Source organism: Podarcis vaucheri (genome assembly GCF_965113315.1).
Source record: "Podarcis vaucheri genome assembly, chromosome: 7".
Classification (NCBI taxonomy): Eukaryota; Metazoa; Chordata; class Lepidosauria; order Squamata; family Lacertidae; genus Podarcis; species Podarcis vaucheri.
In genome coordinates, this window is record NC_138765.1 from 41581440 (window position 1) to 41601614 (window position 20175).

A 20175-nucleotide genomic window follows, 5' to 3' on the forward strand; every position below is an offset into this window, starting at 1 on the left:
AGTAACGGGCACCCTGAAAATATTTGTTTCCTAATTTTAATGATGAATCAACATCAACTTGCAGTTTCACTGGAGGGGATACAGACACTTTTTACAATTTGTTACTTAATAAATTCACATATTACAATGGAGCAGACATTCCCAGAGTAGCAGCCATTAAATCTGCTGCAGCTAAAACAACTAAATATCTTGTGGCATGTTAAAAACTTAAACATTTTTATGATATAAGATTTTATAGACTAAAGTCCAGCTCACCAAAGTTATTTTAAAAAGTATTAGACAACTTAAAAGATGTATGGCATGGTCAGGGAGAACAATTTTAGCAGGCCTTATTTCTGAGTAGACATGCACAGGACTGCACGGCTGCATGAATCCTGACCACATTCACTTTCGAGTACACATGCAGTAGGGATGGGCGGAGAGAAATACGTCTCTTACAAATAAAGAGCAGCACCGTCCTCTCCACGTTGACTCAAACGTAAGTGCCACCCCGCTCAATGCGGCTTCCACCTCCACAATAAACCTGCCTTGGTATTCCAAGTTATGTGGGTTAAAACAATGGAGGGACGAGCTTAAACCCTGCACGAAAAACTCCCTCGTGGTTTGCGAAAAAGCAGCGCGCGCCCTACCGCTGCTGCTAGGCGCCCCCTCCCATCAGTGGGCAAAGTGAAAATGCGGCCAAGATTGTCCAGAGAAGGGTGAAAAAGCGCGGCGCCCTCACCGCCTGCTTGTACAGAGCTCTTTCCCGCCCGCACCGGCGTCGCCCAGCAACGGCCCACTCAAGGGCCTCGGTAACACCGCGCGTGTGGCAGCCTACAAATACGCCATGGCCTCCTCCCGCCGGGGATTAGAGAAGTTGCAGCCTAATTCTGAAAGGGATCTGGCAGCGTTTACCGCAGGAGAAGCGCGGATGACGGCGGATCCTGCCGCTGCTTCACTTCCTCCACAGCCCGCAGTCAAGCACCGCCATTGCCTCAGCGGCCTTCCGCGCTCCTTGGGTCCTTCCACGTAAGTAGCGCGGAACTGAGCGATTGGGCTGGCCACGGCGTGCCAGAAGCAACCCCCGCGCGGCTTGGACTGTTCCACTTTACCCGTTTTAGCCTGGAGTTGTTGTTGTTTTGCTCTGGAAATAATCTCACTATTTTATTTTGCAATAGAAACGCCGCTGTTGGTGGTTGTTTCCCCCACCCCGAGACACAGGCAATAGCTTAGGCACCTATATTAATGTTCCCGGATGTGACGATTTGTCTGCTATAGTCTATTTTGCATAGACGTATACACGGACGCCGGAAACCGAATTCACTTTTGGACGCTATGCTTTCCCCACTTTCTAGGAGCTTCACTGTCTTTTCTGTCCATTCTCCTGCTAGCCTTTGTCTGCCTGTGCTCCGTTGCCTCGCGGGTTTTATTCTCCGCTTGTATTCTTTAGAAGACATTTGAAGGCAGCCCTGTATCGGGAAGTTTTTAACGCTTGGTGTTTGACGATGTGTGTATATATATGCTGTAAGCCGCTCAGAGTGGCTGGGGAAACCCAGCCAGATGGGCAGGGTATAAATAATAAAATTGTTGTTGTTATGTTGAAACGCTTGGGCTGAAATGCACTGAGCCGGTGCGGGGTCCTGGTGACCGTGTTAGATCAGGACTTGGGAGGTCTCGGGCATGTCCCCGTCTCTCTCGCAGGGGTTTTGTGAGGATAAAGCAGCCCCCGTGGAGCATGGAGATTGCGTCCAGCGCTTTGAGCCCCATGGAGGAAAGGCAATGAGAGACAAAGTGAAATGAAGTAAAACAGGCGTTGCAGCCATCAAGAGCCAGGGGAGACGCGGGAGACACGGCTTCAACGCTCCCGCTCAGCCTTAGAAGTCAGAGGCTGCCCTTAGGCTAATCGCTACCTCTCGGCTTGTAGGGCTACCTCGCAGGGTGGTTGTGAGAATAAAATGTGGGAGGAGAGCCGTGAGCTTCCTGGGCGAAAGAGGGCGCAGAAATCTAATTACAGATCAGTAACAAAAGCCCCCATCCCGCGGCTTCTGTGGTCAGTTTACGCTTAGGGCCCGGGCGGGAGGTGGGGTACCATTAAAAAAAAAGCGTCCTCAGGAGCCCTGAAGCGCCATTTCCTGGCTAATCGAGCGCGACTCTTCAATTTTCTTATCTCTAGAACGACGTGGGGCCAAAATGGCGGCGTCGGCGGCCGGTTCAGGCCTGAGAGGAGGGAGCGATGGCGGCGGCTCTGGATCTTCTGTTTCCTCATCCTCCTCGCTATCCATGGAGCAAATCCGGGCGCTCACTGACCTGCCGGAGCTGGAGGCCGCCTACAGCCGCCTGTGCGGGGAGGAGGTGCGGCTTGGATTATATTCTCTCCCTCCCCTCCCAGCCCCCGTCACTTCGGATCTAGGCTGCCTCGGTATCCCTTCGGACCTCGCTCCTGTCAAGGGTGCCCCCTCGCGCTAAATTAGAGGGCATTAGTGTCCCCCCCGTGGACACTAAATTAGAGGGCATTAAAAGAGTATTGGGCAAATTCGTGGAGGAAGAGGAGGTTTGCAGTGGCTATTATCCAGGATGGCTATGTGTTGCTTCCATGGTCAGAGGCAGCGATGCTTCTGATTAGTGGCTTCTGGAATTGCAAAGGGGAGAGTTGCTGTTGCACCCATATCCTGTTTGTGGGTTTCCCTTTGGGGCATCTGGTTGGCCATTGTGAGGATAGGATGCTGGGCTCTGTGGGCTGCCTTTGGCCTGAGCCATCAAACCCCTCTTAGGTTCTCCTTCCTTCAAGATGGGAGACCAGCTTTCGCCAACCTGTTGCCCACCAGATGTGATCAAATGATGTCGGGGATGCATAGTTGGCAAAGGGTGGGTTAAATAGATGCTCATGACTCTCCCTCACAAAACTTAAAACAAGGTAGAATGATGAAAACCTAAAATGTCATATCATAGGGCCACAAATATTCCACAGGTAAAATTCCTGGGTGCATCTGAGCAAGTGTCTGTTTCGGTTTCTGGATAGATGTGGTAACAACCATCAGTACTCTAGTCCCAAACCTTTTGTGGCCTGGGGCACATTTGGCAATCTAATAAAGTGTTGTGGGCACTGCAAAGACCCAAAAACTAGTGATACACAGAATATCTCATCCTAAGTAAACTACAGGGAAAACACTATCATAAGCAAGTCAAAGGGGAGGCAACCTCCCCCCAAACAAGCAAAAGAGTTATCAGCAAACCTACCAAAACAAACAGCCAAAAGGTATGCAACCTCAAATGCAGGCAATCCAAACACCCCCACAAAGAAGGCAAAACAGTCCCACTAAGCCTGCTGCCACCACCACCCACTCAAATACAGGCAAAACATTCCAACCCACTCAACATAAAAGCCAGTAAAAGTAACATATATAAAAAAACAGCCAGGAACACACCCATATCACTTTAAAGGTAGTAATAACAGGATCCTGCCTTTTTCTTTCCTGAAAAGGCGGCAAGACAAAGAAAGGCATGAGCCTCCAGCTCCCCCACCTTCCTTTCCAAAGAGGAATTTCTCTGGGCCAAGAAAGGGAAGAGGGTACGGCACATGAATGCCTGCAGTTTGCTTGGCAGAACCACACAGTGTTAAGCATGCATGGGCAGGTGCAGTTGTCCTCAGAGTGCACCACAGGGAGTGGCCGTGGGCGTTATGTTGGGGACCCCAAATCCAGCATAATGTGGATTGTGCCATATGATTGGGTAGAATCAGAGCTAGTGATGTGCAACAAATATTGGTCATGTGTGCAAAGGTCCTGAACCCAAGGAGACAAAAGAGCCTTGATGGATCATTCCAGGGCAGTATCTGCCTCTGGAAGCCCAGGAGGAGGATATGATAGTGATGAATATCCCATTTATCTAGTAATGGACTCCATTGTTGTTTGAGAGGAAGCATACCCTCTTTCATAGAAAGGATAAACTGATGCAGAATAGAGCATGTGATGTACCCAACCCCTATTAGCAACCTTTTGCTTGGATCTCTGATCTGATGTCACATTGAGTTCTTAAGTCATGCCGTTACCATTGATCTTGAAAGGGACATGCTGCAAATTGGGCATTGATTATGCCTGCAGCATTATATTTCTGTTTTTCAGAAAGCCGTGGAAGAAGAGTTGGAGATGCTTCTGGAACAGCAGAGCTCCATGGAGAGCAAGATGGCTACCCTTCATCGCATGGGGTGAGTAGCAGTCATAGTAAGGTATGTGCAGTGCTGCATCGTTGCCGGAACAAATAGAGCCAGATGAAGGTCAGGCCAATTGTCATTACCCTTGTGGATGCTGTTTTTTCCAAAATAGACATCCTACTTTCCCTTGTTTCTTTGTTTTCAGTCCTAACCTGCAGCTCATTGAAGGCGATGCAAAGCAGCTAGCTGGAATGATCACTTTCACCTGCAATCTGGCTGAGAATGTCAGCAGCAAAGTCCGACAGCTCGACCTTGCCAAGGTAACTAGATAAAGCCATACTGAGCTTTGAGTCCGATTGGGTTGTCATGACTTGGCTGTGTGTGATTGTCGACATTTAAGGAGGAATTTTTCTTTCCCTCCCCCATCACTGGTCCTTTCCTACCTGTACAGTAATAATAATATTGTGGGAATATTGTTTTGGTTTGTTATCATGGTATGTATTTTTGTGTTTTTATATTGTGAACCACTGCGTGATCTTCATAAGTAGGGCAGTATAGAAATTCAATAAATAATAAGAATACAAAGCTGTCCCCTTTTACTCATCTGTTTTTGAGATGTGGTCTTTATTTGAGTTGTCAAGGGTTGCAGAAATGTTTCAGATGCACTTGTTTCAAATACGACTGTTCCCACATATTCTCCATTTACATGGGCATATCCCTTCACATGCATAATCAAGAGACATGTTGGGATCTTTTAACCTGGAGTTAAAGTGGGTTATGATCACAGAAAGAAGAAAGAGCGAAGAGACAACAGGCCAAGGTCTAAGGTATTAGTTACTACAGGGATAGGCAAGGAAAGGGTGCATTGTAGGCATACTGGAACAAAAATGTCATTGCTTGGCATCTGAAAACTGTTAGCAAGGGAGCCCATCTCATCTCCCAGGGCATGGAATGCCTCACATACAGTGCCATGACAATGGTTGTCCCCCACATTCCCACCAGGCACCCTTTCGGTGCTAAGAGCAGAGCTTCCCCTGTGTAGATGGGCAGGATCCTTGTGGGAAGAGATGGTCTGCCTCCAAGCTGTTTAGGACTTTAGAAGAAGTCATTGGAAGCCATGACACCTGATATAGCAATAGCAAGCTGCAAAAAAGCTTGTCCCAGTCAAAACTTCAGCTTAAGTTTCCAAATGCTTTTCAAAGACATCCTGATGCAGCGTGTGCTGCTTTGGCCCAGCCTTGATGAGATGAATGTGTGTGATCATGGCCAGGCTAGTTGCATCCTGGAGAACTCTTCCTTGCTGTGCTGGATCTTGGAGGCCCTGCTTATCGTATCTTGAATGGATGCTCACAGAGCAGCAATCTGGCTGGTGGGATTGGCGTGGAGCACTCATAGCTGGGAAATCATCATATGTTGCTTCCTCCGCTGTTGTGGTCTCCATTAGCCTCTTCTGCTCCTGCCTTGCCAATTTTGGAGGGGAATTAATTGGGGCCCTTCTTGGCAGAATCGCCTCTATCAAGCCATCCAGAGAGCAGATGACATTCTGGACTTGAAGTTCTGCATGGATGGAGTCCAGACAGCCCTGAGGAATGAAGATTATGAACAGGCTGCTGCGCATATTCATCGCTACCTTTCTTTGGACAAATCTGTCATTGAGCTCAGCAGGCAGGGCCGGGAAGGTATTCATTATGTTTATTGGTTTATTTAATTGTATCTAATATCCCACCCTACACTGTAAAAACAATATTTGGGGTGGATTCTAATATATTAACAATAGCCAAAAAGGCACCTGATTGTTGTGAAGTACATTAAGTGTCATTTGGTTTTACAGAATACACCCAGAGTCATCTTTCAATTCTGTGTTTCTGTGATGATTTCTGTTGTTACTAGTAAAAATGAACAAAAGCCAACTTCGTCACTACAAACAAATGCTGCCTAAACTTCTACTACTTTCATTCCACTTTTTTTATTTCACATATTTATAACACCCTAGCGGTTCACACAAGGGTCTCAGGGCAGGGCATGACGCATGTTTTAAAAACACAAGAAACAGTATATAAATACAGAACCATCATAAATCCTAATTAAAAGTAAGATTAAATGTCAACAGGGATGAAATAAAAAGATAACCAGCAGAAGCAAATCACGGTGCCCTTCCAAGGTCTGAACAAAAAGGAGCATTTTTTAAAGTGATAATATTGATGTGTGACCCACCTCTGAGGGGAGGTCCTTCCTTAAGTATGGAGCCATTTCAGAGAAATGATATTGAGACTCTCCTTTCTGGGCAGGCAGCATAATTGAGGCCAACTTGAAGCTTCTGCAGGAGGCAGAGCAGCGCCTGAAGGTGATTGTGACTGAGAAATTTGACATTGCCACAAAACAGGAAGACCTGCCCCAAGTGGAGCGCTTTTTCAAGATATTTCCTCTGCTGGGCTTGCATGAAGAAGGACTAAGTAAATTCTCCGAGTACCTGTGCAAACAGGTAAGTGTAGCTTGAGAGCTGCTGCTCATTTGCAACTGAGATGCATTCTGAGCTTCTTGGGGTTGAGCCATTGCTCCTGTTCTAGTGGGTCAGTCATATAGAAACTGGGACTTTTTAGTTTAGAAAAAAGATGGGTAAGGATGGAACACAGTAGATGTGTGCACAGTTACAAGCAGCCTCATATCCATCACATAACACATAATTCAACTATGGAACTATCTGCAACAGGTTAAAGTGATGGCCACCAGCTTGGACTGCTGTAAAGATTTGATTGATTGATTGATTGGATTGATTGATTGATTGATTGATTGATTAACAAAATATTAATTTTTAAAAAGGCTCCTCGAGGAGGATTGTCCTTGCATGAGTTTTGACTGAGGCTGTGGGATAACATAGGCTAAAAGTCTCCATTCTTTTCAGGTTGCAAATAAAGCGGAGGAGAACCTGCAGTTGGTGATGAAGACAGACATGAGTGACCGTAGAGCTGCAGCTATCTTTGCAGACACTCTGACCCTACTTTTTGAAGGTAACCCCCTGCCACCATTGAGAATACCTCATTGAGAATATCTGCCTTATGCTAAGTCAAACCATTGGTCCATCTAATTCAGTACTGCCTATACTGATCGCCAGGGACTTTTCATGATTTCAGTTGGGGCATGTTCCCAGAGCTACTAGGAGATGCCATTAAGGACTGACTCTGGAAGCATCTGCATGCCCAGCAGATGCTCTACCACTGAGCTGTGGCCCTTCCCCATATTACTAGAAACAGGATGATTTCTTGACAGCATTGCACAAGCAGTGAAGTGTTGAAGGAAAGTCTTGGGCTTCTGTTTGGAATGATCCTTTTGTCCTCACAGGATGGGGTGGCAGCTTTTTCTGGAGCACTGTACAACAGTCTCATATCACCTGTTTTTTCTTCTTCTAGGGATTGCCCGTATTGTGGAGACCCACCAGCCCATTGTGGAGACCTACTATGGACCAGGCAGGCTTTATACACTGATTAAGCACCTACAGACAGAATGTGATCGACAGGTAGAAAAGGTTGTGGACAAGTTTATCCAGCAGAGATCCTATCACAGACAGGTGAGAGACTTGGCAGTGTGGCCTGAGGAAGACATGGAGGAACCCACTTTGAGCCAGTTCCATGAGGCTTCTCTTGAGTTTGCTGGTGCAAGAGAGCCCTTTATGTGGCTTATAACAATGGGGACAGCACATGCAGACCTCACAATGTGGGCTGCTGCTGGGGTCACCTGTGTTTTCTTACTGGTGGTGGCATGCCAGTGCAGAAGGCTAGTCTCTTGGCTGGTTAGGGAACACAAATGCTCTAATTACTAGTGGCCCCAGTGACTCTCACCCACACACCCCGTCCTGCCTGCTGTATACCTTCAATCCCTGTTGGTTCAATTTTTACAACATCCCAGTGGTGGCTGTCACTGTTTCTGTCCTGTCTGCAAAATGGGGCAGAATCGGGGCAGAGTGTGGCCATCCAGTGCACCCAGACCAATGTGCCTAAAGGGTCTTGAGGTTCCACACAGAAAAGTGCCCCCAAATGTCTGCAGCTCTCTGCAGCCACAGCCCACACCCTCCCCTTCCCTCTCAAGGCATGTCAGAAGGTGAGTGACTTTTCCTGTAGTCCCTAAGTTATTAACTCTGCAATGTGCCATGTAAACCAATGGGTAACAATGCTACCCGTTGCCTTCCAACTCTCCTGTGTGTCAGTTTAGCTGGCTTGTCCAAGGCCACCCAATGAGCTTCAGGGCCCAGCAAATAAATGAGCGCGCGCTCTCTCTCTCTCTCTCTCTCTCTCTCTCTCTCTGTGCTGAGTCATGCTCTAAGGCTTGGTGGTGATTTCTCTGTAGACTCCTGTTGTCCAACATAGCAAATACTTCTGGGGTTTGCTTATTAGTGTGTTTTTTCTTTTCTTTTTAATGCTTCTTTCAAAAGCTTCTGTCAGCATCCTTCTGTTTCTGATCTCTCTGTAACCCCTATGTAAATTCCCCTTGGGTGTGGAATGAAGAGGTCATCCTTAGCTCTCCTTCCCTCTACCTGTTGCCTTATTACTGCTCCAGCGGGAGGAGACTGGAGTCAAGCAGAAAAGAGGTTTCTAACAGCTCTCTACTTCTTACGCTTGCAGTTTCAGCATGTTCAGAACAGCATGATGAGGAGTTCAGTTGCGGAAAAGATTGAGCCAAGGTAAACTGGCCAAAATCTCCCCCTCTTTCCTTCCTGCTTTTCAGCCACAACTCTTTTCATTGTGGGAAATTATGGTTTGACCTGGCACTTAAATGTCCAAGGGTATCCTGGAAAGGACCAGGCCCAGTCTAACGAAACTAGTGTGTTCTCCCTCTGTGATGCCATCCAGTGTGCTCTCCTTTGTCACCACCCAATGGGCCAGACATCTGTCCACTAGGAGGCAGGGGCTCTTTCATAGATTAAGGGGGGGGGGGTCACCTGCTTTCTCCCCTGGCCTGTCTCACAATGGAAGACTGCACGAGATGGAATTGTGTTGTACAGTATTTGTGTGTTTGATGGAACCATTTGCATCAGAGAGTGATCATATAAGCTGCAAATTGGAATGGAAAAGGGGGAAGAGTGGATTAGAATAGGTAAGAATGTAAAGTGGTGAGGATGAGCAGGCCAGGGACTTATGAGGTGACTTACACCCTGGAGCAAATGATTATGACAACTACCACTTGGTTGCTAATGCTTTCTCAGGAAGGTACTCAAGAGGGTTGTGGCAGTTGCTGGCTCTGTTGAAGACTGGCCATTAACTGGACCCAGTTCCAATCTAGGTTCAGGCCTGGCTGGTATTACATTTCTCTGCTTGAGTTGTTCAATTAGCTGGGTGAATTTATAGGATTGAAGGCAATTTGCAGCAGCCAGAGGTTTGCATCTCTCTCTGGAAAGGAAGTGTGTGTGTGTGTGTGTGTGTGTGTGTGTGTGTGTGTGTACATGCACCAGTTTAAAACCCACTCTCCAGAGCTACTGTGGCAAGTTTTACCTACCTTATGAGCTTGTCTCTGGTCATTGCTAAGCTCAAGTTTTAGCCACCCAGCTGATGACTACACTGAGGTGTCTAGGGATTCTTGTTCCTGCCAAACCCAAATGCACAGTTATTAACAAATTTCCTTGCAGGAACAGCAAGGCCTCCCCTTAAGCTTGTTCCTCTGCTATGAGGAACAGGTTTTCACAGCACTGATAAACAAAAACCACAAATCATTGGCATGACAGGAAATGGCAAAGCCGGCCTTATGGTCCCAGAATGGCTCATGGCACTACATTTCTACATCTGCAAACATTTGTTTGTTGACTGGAAGCATTGTTTCACATGTGGCAATTTCAGGATTCCAACATGAGCTTGCTGGCTGTCCAGAGCTGTCTTAGGACTTTGTTCTACCACCTCATCTTGTTGTGAAATGCCTGCTTTCTCAGTGGTTCTGCTATTGACTGTCATTTTTCTTCTCACAGGGAACTTGACCCCATTTTAACAGAGGTTACCTTGATGAATGCACGGAGTGAGCTGTATCTGAGATTCATTAGAAGGCGCATCATCTCCGACTTTGAGGTGGGAGATTCCATGGCTTCAGAGGATGTGAAGCAAGGTGAAAACTTAAATGCTCCTTGCACAAAACCAAATCTGAGATGCTCTTTGACTTGTGGCTGGTTTGGCTTACCAGATGAACTTGTTGTAATGAGCAAGATTTCACAACAGAAATAATAAGTTAACAAATTATGCTGCATTACTAACTCCGCTTACTGGGAGTAAGCCCCATTGAATTCAGTTGGACTTGCTTCTGAGTAGGTATGGTTAGGATTGCACTATTAGGATTCCTTGGCCATGCTTTGTGGGCTCTGGATCAGGCAGGATTTCCCAAGATTCATGTGCCAATGTGGGTAGGGTTGGGATGGAAGTGGGCAGAGTAACAATGACTCTCACCTTTGTACATCTGGCTGAATTCCAGCCATGCAACAAACAGTGCAAGATGTCTCCAGGCACACACTCAGACATATCTGTCTCAAGCCTCCATCCAGGCAGGCAAGAGGCATTAACATTTTAGGAAGGTACAGAGCAGGACTAAGGAATTGCTCACCCCACCCCCTCACCTCTGCAACTTCAGTCCTGCCAAGAAGGTTGTGTTCCCTTGGGCTGTGGTTACCAAGGAGGGTGTGGAAATGGCTCACAAGCTGCTTGGTGTTGATATTGGGAAAGAGTCAGAGCTTCCAGTTCATAGCTCCTACACCTGCCTCAGGATCTAAGGAAGCCTTCCAAAAACCTGCTGCCTAATTCATTCTGAGTGCATTCCCCCCCCCCCCCGGCCCAAGTCTTGTGTAGCATCATTCCCCTAAATAGGCTGTTGATTGCAATACAAGGTGGGTGACTTACCAGGGGTGGGAAATGTTGTGTGCAGGAAATTGCAGTTGCTAAGAAGGAGCTGGACTGGTGTTCTGTTACTGCAGCCCATGGCCTGCTTCTTTGCTTGTACTCCACAGAGCATCAGAAGTGCCTGGACAAGCTGCTGAACAACTGCTTACTGAGCTGCGCCATGCAGGAGCTGATTGGCTACTATATTACCATGGAGGAGTATTTCATGAGGGAGACTGTCAACAAGGTAGGGGAAGCTGCCCTCCTTTTCAGGATGGAGGGATATTGAGTTGAATCTTAGGGTACTGAGTGCATCATAGTGGATTGAGGCCCTTCTGATTGACTGAGCTCTGAAAATTCCTGTGGGGTGTAATGTTGGGGATTTCTGAATTGCCTATACTGTGAGCACCAGAAAAGACTGTTACGGTTTTGAGACCCCTTTGAAATTCTCTTCATAGATTAAAAAATATCCTCTATTCTTCAGGCACAGCAAATTATGGAAGGCCCATGTCTGGAGGGCGCACCTGCCTGCCAGAGCAGTTCATGATCAGCTGGCTTTGCAGGTTCTGAAGAGTCTTGTTGGCCCTCCTTATTTACTTGTCTTACTCTAAGTGACTTACTAAAGGTTGAACGACATAACATATAAGGCAATACATTTCAGTAAAACCTTTCCGCTAACCTATAATCAAGTCCAGCAGAAAAACCAAAAACATCAGCAAGATGGCAGGGGGTTGGACTCGATGGCCCTTGTGGTCTCTTCCAACTCTATGATTCTATGATTCTAAGAGCATGCAATCAAACAGGTGTCATACTAGGTCATATCCCTGGTAGAAGAGACAAGTTTTAACCTGGCACGTGAAGGATGTTGTTGACCATGCCAGACAGACCTCACTGGGGACAGCCTCCACAGACTGGGAACCAGAGCTGAAAAGCCATGCTCTCCCTTATTCCTTCTCTCTGAATCTCCCTCAAAGAGTGCACCCAGAGAATGGCTCAGATTAAGATCAATGACTCCAGCGAGGTCCTGAATCATATAGGTGAAAACAAGCACTTTGAATTAGGCCAGGAAACATGCAGGTAGCCAGTGCAGCTGCACCAATATAGGTGTTCTGTGGAAGTCATTGATGTGTGTTGATTTCTTTGCCAGGCTGTTGCTATGGACACATGTGAGAAGGGTCAGCTGACCTCCAGTATGGTGGATGATGTCTTCTATATCGTGAAGAAGTGCATTGGGCGGGCTCTTTCCAGCTCCAGCATTGACTGTCTCTGTGCTATGATCAATCACTCCATCACGGAGCTGGAGTCAGATTTCAGGTGTGTGGTGTGAAGCTTTTTGGCCCTCCTAGACTGCGGTGGTCCAGGCAGTTCACCTAATATAGCACTTACGGTTACAGATTTTCAGCACATAGGTTTTTGGCCTCCTTGGTCTCCACCAGATGGCGCCATGAGGTGCAGGTTCCTACCTGCCTTGTAGGTATCTGCTCCAAGATTCCTAAGCTTTTGTCTCCCCCTTTGAAAGGGTAGTCAACTTCCAGCCTCTTTTTTGTGAAAGGCTTCAAGAGGATCAGCAGAGAGGAGCAGAGAGTGAAATTCTGAATTTGACACAGGGGTCACATCATGTCTAGTTCCACAATGGCAAATGTTACATGCAAAATTCCTTGGCTTCTTCATACTGCAGCCTTCCAGATTCCTGGCCATTATTGCGCACAAGAAGGGCTGTGACTTTAGGGGCACTTCATTAGCATGCAGTGAACAGATGCTCTGGGGATGGATGGCCAAGTGCCTCGAGAATATTCCTGGGCAAGAGAGCAGAATATTTATTATCTAAGCCCTCTTGAGAACTGTGTATGTCACTTCCATGTGCTGATGAGCAGCTGAAATAGAAGCTGGTTCTAAATAAAGGTGGTGAGTAGGAGGGTGGCAGGCAATGATTGGAAGAATTGGGAGGAAGGAAATCCTTGGGAGGAGTTCACGGCCTTTGTCCCCTTTGCCCAGCGTGGTATGACAGTGACTTGGAAGCGGTCAGATCTCACAGAACATCTTGGCAACTACCATCTCCTCTCTTGCCCTTTCCAGGGAGGTCTTGTGCAACAAACTCAAGATGGGTTTCCCAGCCACCACATTCCAGGACTTTCAGAGAGGTGTGACCAGCGCAGTGAGCATCATGCACAGCAGCCTTCAGCAGGGCAAGTTTGACACCAAAGGCATTGAAAGTACAGATGAGGCCAAGCAGTCCTTTCTGGTGGGTGTGCAGCTTTAAACACCTGCAATACAGGTGGGAGACATAGGGAAGGAATAGGAGCAAGCATTGTGATCTTTTCTATGAACCGCCCTGAGACCTCTGTGTATAGGGCGGTATATAAATTCTATTATTAATAATAATAAACATTAGCCAGGATCTGGAAGATTAAGCTATGGTGTCAGAGCAGTGCAACTGGGTGAGAAAGGATGGATGTCACCAAGTAGAAGTCAGTGTGATGGGCTCCAAGAATGAATGTCAAGTATAATAAGGTTTTGTATTTGCAATGAAGAGAGTTGTACTTGCATCCAGGTGAATAGGATGGAGAGGGAGTGGTGAGGTCGGTCACGGTGTTCTGTATTCTCTGTCCAGAGAGAGGGAGGGAGGCAGCCAAACAAACAAACAAACAAACAGGTGGGTTGTCTTAACCCACTAGCCAAGCAAGCAGTGGCAAGTCTCAAGAGAGCATCTGGCTATGTCCTTCTTCGTGCCCAATCCTAATTGTGCCCACAGCAAGGATCTTCCCAGGAGTAGCAAATTTCACAAGATTCTGATCCCCCTTTCCTCTCTGCCTCCTCCCATTCTTTAGGTGACATTAAACAATGTGGAGATCTGCAGTGAAAACATCATGACACTAAAGAAGACCCTGGAGGTACTGTCATGAGACCTTCCACCACTGATTACCAAGAAAGGTCTTGAGGGCATCTTTCTCTTATCTGTTGTTAGCGTTGTTAGTCTGCACTCTTTGCTCTTGGGAGGCTGCCTGTTGGCCTGACTCAAATCTGCAGTTGGGAGCTTTTATCTAGATTGATTCATTTTCTTAAACTTTTTAACTGGCTCATCCCAGCTGTTTAGGGTGGTAAACACACTTAAATCAGACTAATAAAACTTCTCAATAAGATGTCTGTTAAAATGAGCTACTGGGTTTAAACTGCCCACTGCCTGCTTAGCCCTAGCTGTGATGGTTTGCATGGTGTGAAGAGGTAGAGGCTGTCAGTGAAGTCCTCTCCCACCTCAGCTCTTGCCTTTTTCCTTCGCCCTTTAAAATGTTACCCTTTGCATACTGTGTTGAGCCCACAAAACAGGGACTTGTGACAGCGTGTCTTCCCACCTATTTCTAAGGCCACCCCCTCCCCCAATTGTTTTCTTCCCGAGGGTTAGTGAGCAGAGGATTCTTCTGTGTTTATTTACACTAATATATGAGCCCACTGTTTCCTGCTTGCCAGTCTAGCTTCAAAGGCCATTTCTTTAACTTCTCTTTAACTATGTTCTCTCTCACAATCACCAGTCATGTTTCTCCTTTGCTCCTGGTAACAAACAAGGCTCTTCCTGTGCCTCAGGTTCTTTTGTGCTTTCACACAGAGTGACTGTGCCAAGCTGTTTAGCCAGGGATTTGGGGGTGAACAAGCACAACCCAAGATTGACAGCTGTCTTTCAGACATGGCTGCCATGTCCAACAAGTTTCGAGATCTGTTGCAGGTAAGCTTTCCAATGTTTGAACATGGCCTCTTGGCTCCGTTCAGCAGACAAATCCCAAGAACTGTCTTACAAAATTGCCTAGTGATGGTTTGCTCAGCAGGCTGCCTCTGATTTCCAGAAATCAACAAGCCTGGGACCTGCATGAGGCATTCAGCCTCTGAGGCATGAGAACTTCACTGTAAAGGGAGAGACATCTTATTTGGCTGATGCTTAAAGTGGAATCCAGAACAGGGGCTATGATGTTGCAGAGTGGGAAGCCTTTTGTGGGACTGCCTGGGGCAGCACATACCTAGAGCAATATAAGACCAGGCCAGTACCTGACAGGTTGCTGTGACACCCCTTCCCATCCTTAAGCACCTGTGTCTTGTCTCTGGGGCTTCCCAGGACTTTGCCACTTCAAATTGCAGGTGGCCATGCTGTGGCTCCATGGTTGGGAGGCAATCCCTTCCTCCACTGCAGGAGTCACTCAGACTCAGGCATATATACGTGTGGCCATAAGCCTGCTACCCAGTGTTGTCACTCTCCTTGGTTGCTGCAACTGCAAGCAATCTCCCTCTGTCTTTTGGAGGCAGAGGAGTCCTGTGTTTCATTTGCACCTTTGTCAGGAGCTGCTCTCCTGAACAAAGTTGGTACACATAGGCCTACAATGGCTAGGAACAGGTGTCTGGTACCTGGTTTTTTAAATATGTTGGTAGATTGACAGAGGTTTTCTCTTTTTCTCCACCTGCTTCCCCACAGGAAGGGTTGAATGAGCTCACTAACTCAGCTATCAAACCACAGGTGAAACCTTGGATCAACCTCTTCCTGTCAGTCTCCCATAACATTGAAGAGGTGAGTCCTACTGCCTGCTCATTTGAACTGCTCAGATGGTACAGAGAAGGGGCTGTTGGAACGAACTCCTCCTACTTTCCAGCCGAGAAATACAACCAAAACAGCAAGCTAGAGAATGGCTGGGCTAAAACTGACTGGCACAGCTCTCTTTTATGCTGCTGGTAGTTTTAAGTACTCGTGTGGGTTTTAAAGAAAATAACCTTCAATGTTATCTTTACTATATCTTGCACTATCTCAAGCACTTAGAGAGGCAGGATACGTATTTAAAAAATCCATCCTTGGGGTGTTTCCTCAAGCCTTCAGGCCTGCGGAAGCAACACCCTCTTAAAAGGAAGTGAATTGCATGTGACACTGCAGGGAAACCTGCCAGGTGCTGATGAAGATGCTTTGGTTAAAAATGCCAGGTCAGTTGAAGGGGATCCTGTGAGCCCTTCTAGCTACAAAGAGGTTGTAAGGATAAATGCCCACCTGTGATTCGGGAGTTTGAAGATCTTACTGCCCTTTTCACATTTGAATATATATCTTACAATATTTCTTGAACACCTATTTGGGCATATGGATAGCTTGCATTAATGTAGATGTTTAAATTAAATTTGATAGGTTATTCTTATCCTTTTTGATGGATTATTCTTGTTAATGGAAACTAATATGGGTTTCCCTCCTTTTTTTCTTTGGTATATTTGGAATAAAAAAACTTTACAAAAATTCATGGGCTTGTGCTAGAATGATGGGAGACCCGATCTGTATCCTTTTCCCATTGTAGGAAGAGTTCAATGACTATGAGGCCAATGACCCCTGGGTCCAGCAATTCATCCTCAATCTGGAGCAGCAGATGGCAGAGTTCAAGGTATGTTTGGGGCCCTGAGCAGGCGTTATGTACTCTTTTGTAACCCAGCTTGCCTGTGGCCCTGACGACACATCACAGGCAAGTGGATGTACCACCAGAGAGGGGGCCATCAGTGCCCTCCTCAACTCTTCCCTCTCACTTGTTTTCCAGTAACATTGCCCTGTGAGATGCAGCCCTTGTTTTCTGTCTGCAGGCTGGATTGTCACCGGTGATCTACGACAGCCTGACCAGCCTGATGACCACCCTCATTGCTGTTGAACTGGAGAAGGTTGTTCTCAAGTCTACTTTCAGTAGGGTAAGGAGAGACCTTAAACAGGAGGGCCAGAGAGCAAGCAGCCTGACTGCTCCCTTCTTGCCACTCCTCAGAATTCTTGTCCCTTTGCTCTTCTCTTGGTGGAGCTGGGTTTCTCACAGTGAGAAGCATTTGCTGCAGGCAGCAGCTTCAGTTTAAGAAGCTGAATCTTGTAAACAAAGCAAATGCTGACAAGAGACATGGCAAAGTGAATCTAAACTGTAGAGAAGATTGCATCTGCTTTGCTTCTCTTCTGGTCCTGCTGCTGTGGACTAAGCCATGGTTTGAGGTATATTCTATGGCTTTACCTTCACCATAGCCCACAACGGCAGAATCAGAAGAAGCAAAGCAGCTGCCCCCTTCTTTCTGGGACCCTGACCATTTATGCCTCATCTGGGCTTTATTGTTGTCGTTTATTTTCACTTTGGTTTGGCTTTATTACCTGAGACCGAATGTTCTCCATCACCCTGTGGCACACCTTTCAGCGTAGCAACCCCTAACCTCTTGCTCTCCTTTTGCTTCTTCAGCTGGGTGGGCTGCAGTTTGACAAAGAGCTGCGCTCCCTAATTGCCTACCTCACCACAGTGACCACCTGGACCATCCGTGACAAGTTTGCCCGGCTCTCCCAGATGGCAACCATTCTCAACTTGGAAAGGGTGAGCAAGCTTTTGCTCTCTTTGGGAACTGGGAGTGGGGAGGGAGCAGGAAGCAATGACAAGATATGTATGTTCCAGGGTGGGCTCTGACCCATTTGCTCCACTCGCCACAACCCACCAGCTCTCCTTGGATTTGCTGTGCTCTGAGTCAGGAACAGATTAATTGTTATTAATGTTCCCAGCTGGCAACAAGACAGTGCAGTAGAGAGCAAGTCACAGGCCTTGCTTTCTCACTCTAGCAGCATCCCATCCTCACAGGGCTGTGGAGACCACAGGCATATGAAAGCCGTGGAGGCTACTGCTGCTTCTTCCACCTGGCTTTATAGAAAGGGTCCAAGATGCCTGGCCAGGCTCCCAGCATTCAAAACAGGCTCCTTTGAACAAGTGCAGAATGTCTCTCCCCTCCCCTACTGGGTAAAGGGCAATCAGCAGCAGGGAGAGCAAGGCAGGCAGAGCAGATGCACAGACAGGAGCAGAGGGCTGGATGGCTGACTCACTTGACTTGCTTAGTCCCACCTTTAGAAGTTCAGAAAACTGATGACTAGAGCAAATATAGCATAGACTAAAAATAGTATGCCTCAGTCTCTTCTGTTCAGGTGCTGGTGTTGGGCCTTGCAGCTGGAATTCTCGCACGTCATATGCTGGCTAGAGAGGAGAGCACTTGTGGGCCCATGTTGGGTACATGCTTCTCTTCCTCCACATAGAGCTTAGCATCCAACCCAGCAACATATCAGTCCCACTGCTGAGGACAGGCACAGCTATGGTGTTCCAAGCTGCCCACCTGCTTTTTGGATGGACTGCCACTCTGTTCTTCTGCCTGGTGAATCACTTTGCTTTCCCTCTTCCATTCAGGTAGCAGAGATTTTGGATTACTGGGGGCCAAACTCAGGCCCACTGACATGGCGCTTAACCCCCGCTGAGGTCCGTCAAGTGCTGGCTCTCCGGATGGATTTTCGCAGTGAAGACATCAAGCGACTTCGCCTCTAGCTGTCTTTGCAACAACCTACTCCTGCTAGTGGAGATCACTGGTGCCCTCTTCTAAGAAGGCCTTGCTATGTTCTTAAGACTGGAGGGAAATGCAAGTCCCTTTCCCAGTGGGATCTCTGAAGCTGAAAGAACAACCACCTCAGTATACGTTGGGTAAACTTCAGAACCTTCGTTCCTCCTTCAGAGATTTCTCTCTTGTTTTTCTGCAAGTTGGTACAGCTCGCCTGTTTCTACATCTTTATCATAATGCACAAACATTTCTACACAAATTCAAGTTAAATAACAACTGAAATTGCCAAGCAATTATTGTAAATTTTAGTTAGCAAGTGGGGCTAAGACCACAGATCAACTAAGTCACAGGAACAAGATGGTGCTTTGGGGGATGTAGACATGTCTTCTATGCTGGTAGATTCTGCATTCTGTCCTTGGTGTCTCCAGTGAAAAGGCTCTTTAGAAACAGAGACAGTTAAGGTGCCTGATTATGACCCTGGATAGCTGCCTCCAGTTAGAGTCAACAATGCTGAGCTCCACCAATCAATGGTCTGAATTCATTTAAGATCCCTTAATGTGTTCATCATATGCTGTGCGGAGGGTGGGTCGATTTAAATAAAGGAGATTTACATCAGCAAGGAAATAAAAAGTTTTTCATTGATTACTTCATGTAATTTCCTGAAGAATGCTGCAGATCTGACTGCCAGGCCCTACTAATTCACAACTAAGTATTGTTTTTCACTTGGGTGAGGCAGCTGCTGTTTTCACCCCATCTGCAGTGAAGGAGTGCATGAATCTTCCAAAGAAAAATACTAAACCAAATTCAGCCACTGAGTCATTCGTCCATAGATCTTGCACAGCTGTAGGATGTGGGCAGGAAACCCTGCAGTGCCTATGGTTCCCAATCCTCCTCCAGAAGCTGTATTTGGAACCCAGCTGTGTCCACCTCCACAGTGTGGATGCTGAAATTCCCCAGGCCCTGAAAGGAAAGCATGCAGGGTGAGTGAAATATTCACTACAAAATATTTAAGTCAGAATATTTTGTTCTGAAGCCTGATGGAACTTCAACACTACAAGGGGGTCGACTGTCACTCCTGACCTGACATCAGGGCTACATGCCCTGGAAGGTCACAGGCCAGTGCAGAGGCCACTCTTCTCTTTGGCCAGGGGGCTACATTCTAGCTCTGCACATGTCTCCATCTGGCCCAAGCAAAGAGGCATCATCACAACTGAAGAGCCCAGCCAAAGCGCTCAAAGATTATGCCAAGCAGTGTTGGTGAGAAGTGCAGCCTGGGCAAGGGGTGTGGCCTAACCCTGGCCAGAATCTCAAGGGCCTGTTAGAGAGGCCTGGAGGGCCAAACTCAGCTCCCAAGTGTGAGGCTCCCCCTTCCTGCAACTACATGGTACCCGCCCATCACTGAATTTCCCCTCTCCGAATTTGCTTGGGAGAGGGTGTGCATTAACCTGCTCCTGAACCCCAAACCTGCAAAATGTGCCCTGCTGAAATTTCTGCAGGGAGACACTGATTAACAGGGACTTGGGAGCTGGCTCCACTCACCTCTGTTTCCGTCAAGATCCTTTGCAAGGCCTCTTGGTTCCTGGGCTCTTTAGTTAAGACATAGAGAAAGCCACCTCCTCCAGCGCCAGCCATGCTCTGCCCATAGACATGAGGCTGGAGCACCTCCATCATGCGCCGGACAGCCAAAGGCTCACACCCAGGGGCCATATTCTTCTTCTGCAGCCAGTAATGATTCATACACTTGCCCAGGAGAGCCAGGTTGCCTGGGGTGAGGAGGAGGAGTTGCAGGACACTCTGGCATTGAACGATTTGCCCTTCTTAAAGCAAAGTTGCTAGGTCTCCTTTCCCTGTCAGATACAG

General features: G+C 47.2%; 3 protein-coding genes across 6 annotated transcripts in view; 1 reads left to right on the plus strand and 2 right to left on the minus strand.

Annotated features, from left to right (window-relative positions):
* Nucleotides 1–1017, minus strand: part of SF3B3 (splicing factor 3b subunit 3) — a 33615-nt gene extending 32598 nt beyond the window's left edge. Inside the window, exon 1 of one of the 4 annotated variants that reach the window (XM_082232586.1) lies at nt 895–1017. The gene's annotated coding sequence lies outside the window, so the exon portion shown is untranslated. Of the gene's footprint in view, nt 1–721; nt 861–894 lie in introns of those variants that run through there. The other 3 variants (XM_082232587.1, XM_082232588.1, XM_082232589.1) reach the window with 3 other exon arrangements.
* A 1018-nt stretch (nt 1018–2035) lies between these two features.
* Nucleotides 2036–18957, plus strand: COG4 (component of oligomeric golgi complex 4). The gene is made up of 19 exons (XM_082232594.1): nt 2036–2331; nt 4101–4183; nt 4335–4449; nt 5634–5808; nt 6418–6611; nt 7032–7137; nt 7537–7694; nt 8746–8804; nt 10080–10213; nt 11103–11221; nt 12122–12288; nt 13051–13216; nt 13803–13865; nt 14576–14692; nt 15431–15523; nt 16287–16370; nt 16564–16665; nt 17190–17318; nt 18171–18957. Exons 1-19 carry the CDS (start codon nt 2170–2172, stop codon nt 18303–18305), a joined length of 2361 nt encoding a protein of 786 aa, XP_082088720.1. The 5' UTR covers nt 2036–2169; the 3' UTR covers nt 18306–18957.
* FCSK (fucose kinase) overlaps nt 18936–20175 on the minus strand; it is a 30086-nt gene continuing 28846 nt past the window's right edge. Inside the window, exons 23-24 of the mRNA XM_082232590.1 lie at nt 19855–20078; nt 18936–19275 (exon numbers count right to left, since the gene is read on the minus strand). Coding sequence (XP_082088716.1) covers nt 19189–19275; nt 19855–20078 — 311 coding nt within the window. The 3' untranslated portion in view covers nt 18936–19188. The remainder of the gene's footprint in view (nt 19276–19854; nt 20079–20175) is intronic.